Below are 550 nucleotides of genomic sequence, written 5' to 3'. Positions count from 1 at the left end.
GGGGGGGGGGGGGGGGGGACGTACCGAGACAGAGAGTCTCGCGTCCTCCCGACAGCGATATGGCGACGTCGATACTATCCCGAGGCTCGTCTGGAGAGACACGGAGGCTTCGTTCCGCTGGAAAAATATTTATTCGACCGCGATGGAAAGGAGGAGAGATCTCTCATATCTGCGGCGGACGTGCACGGACCGTTTCCCGGCATCGTGCATCGGCGCGCAGCCCTTTTGGGACTCGCCGCCGGTAACGAGAAGTCTCAATCCGCTTGGAGCAACGAGCGAACGAGCTCGGAGAGACCGAGGGCCGCCCGCCTGGGGAGACGTAGGTAAAACATCGGCCCCGACGCCCCCGAGACGTCTGCTTTCGCGGTGGAGCGCTTTTTGCGAGCGAACCCCGCGCGACTGATATCGCGGGGAAAGAATGTATTCGCGTAGTGCCGTGGTGTGAGTGTAAGTACGTGCGTACGTGCATACTCAGGATCTTCCTGGGCTTCCTCTCGTAAGCACGTGTGCATGCGGGAATGCACGTGCCCTCTCCTCTCCCCCCCCCCCC

General features: G+C 62.0%; 1 protein-coding gene across 14 annotated transcripts in view; it reads right to left on the bottom strand.

Annotated features, from left to right (window-relative positions):
* The window catches only part of LOC106741127, a 197703-nt gene that overhangs the window by 136004 nt on the left and 61149 nt on the right, over positions 1-550 (bottom strand). For 2 of the 14 annotated variants that reach the window (XM_014612810.1, XM_014612815.1), the window contains exon 4: positions 15-117. The exons of the other annotated variants lie outside the window; for them this stretch is intronic. In XM_014612810.1, coding sequence (XP_014468296.1) covers positions 75-117 — 43 coding nt within the window. In that variant the 3' untranslated portion in view covers positions 15-74. Of the gene's footprint in view, positions 1-14; positions 118-550 lie in introns of those variants that run through there. 14 annotated transcript variants of the gene reach the window in all.

This window comes from Dinoponera quadriceps, unplaced genomic scaffold, assembly GCF_001313825.1.
Source record: "Dinoponera quadriceps isolate SergipeBrazil2010 unplaced genomic scaffold, ASM131382v1 scaffold555, whole genome shotgun sequence".
NCBI classification, from domain to species: Eukaryota; Metazoa; Arthropoda; class Insecta; order Hymenoptera; family Formicidae; genus Dinoponera; species Dinoponera quadriceps.
This window is presented reverse-complemented; position numbering and strand designations above follow the sequence as displayed.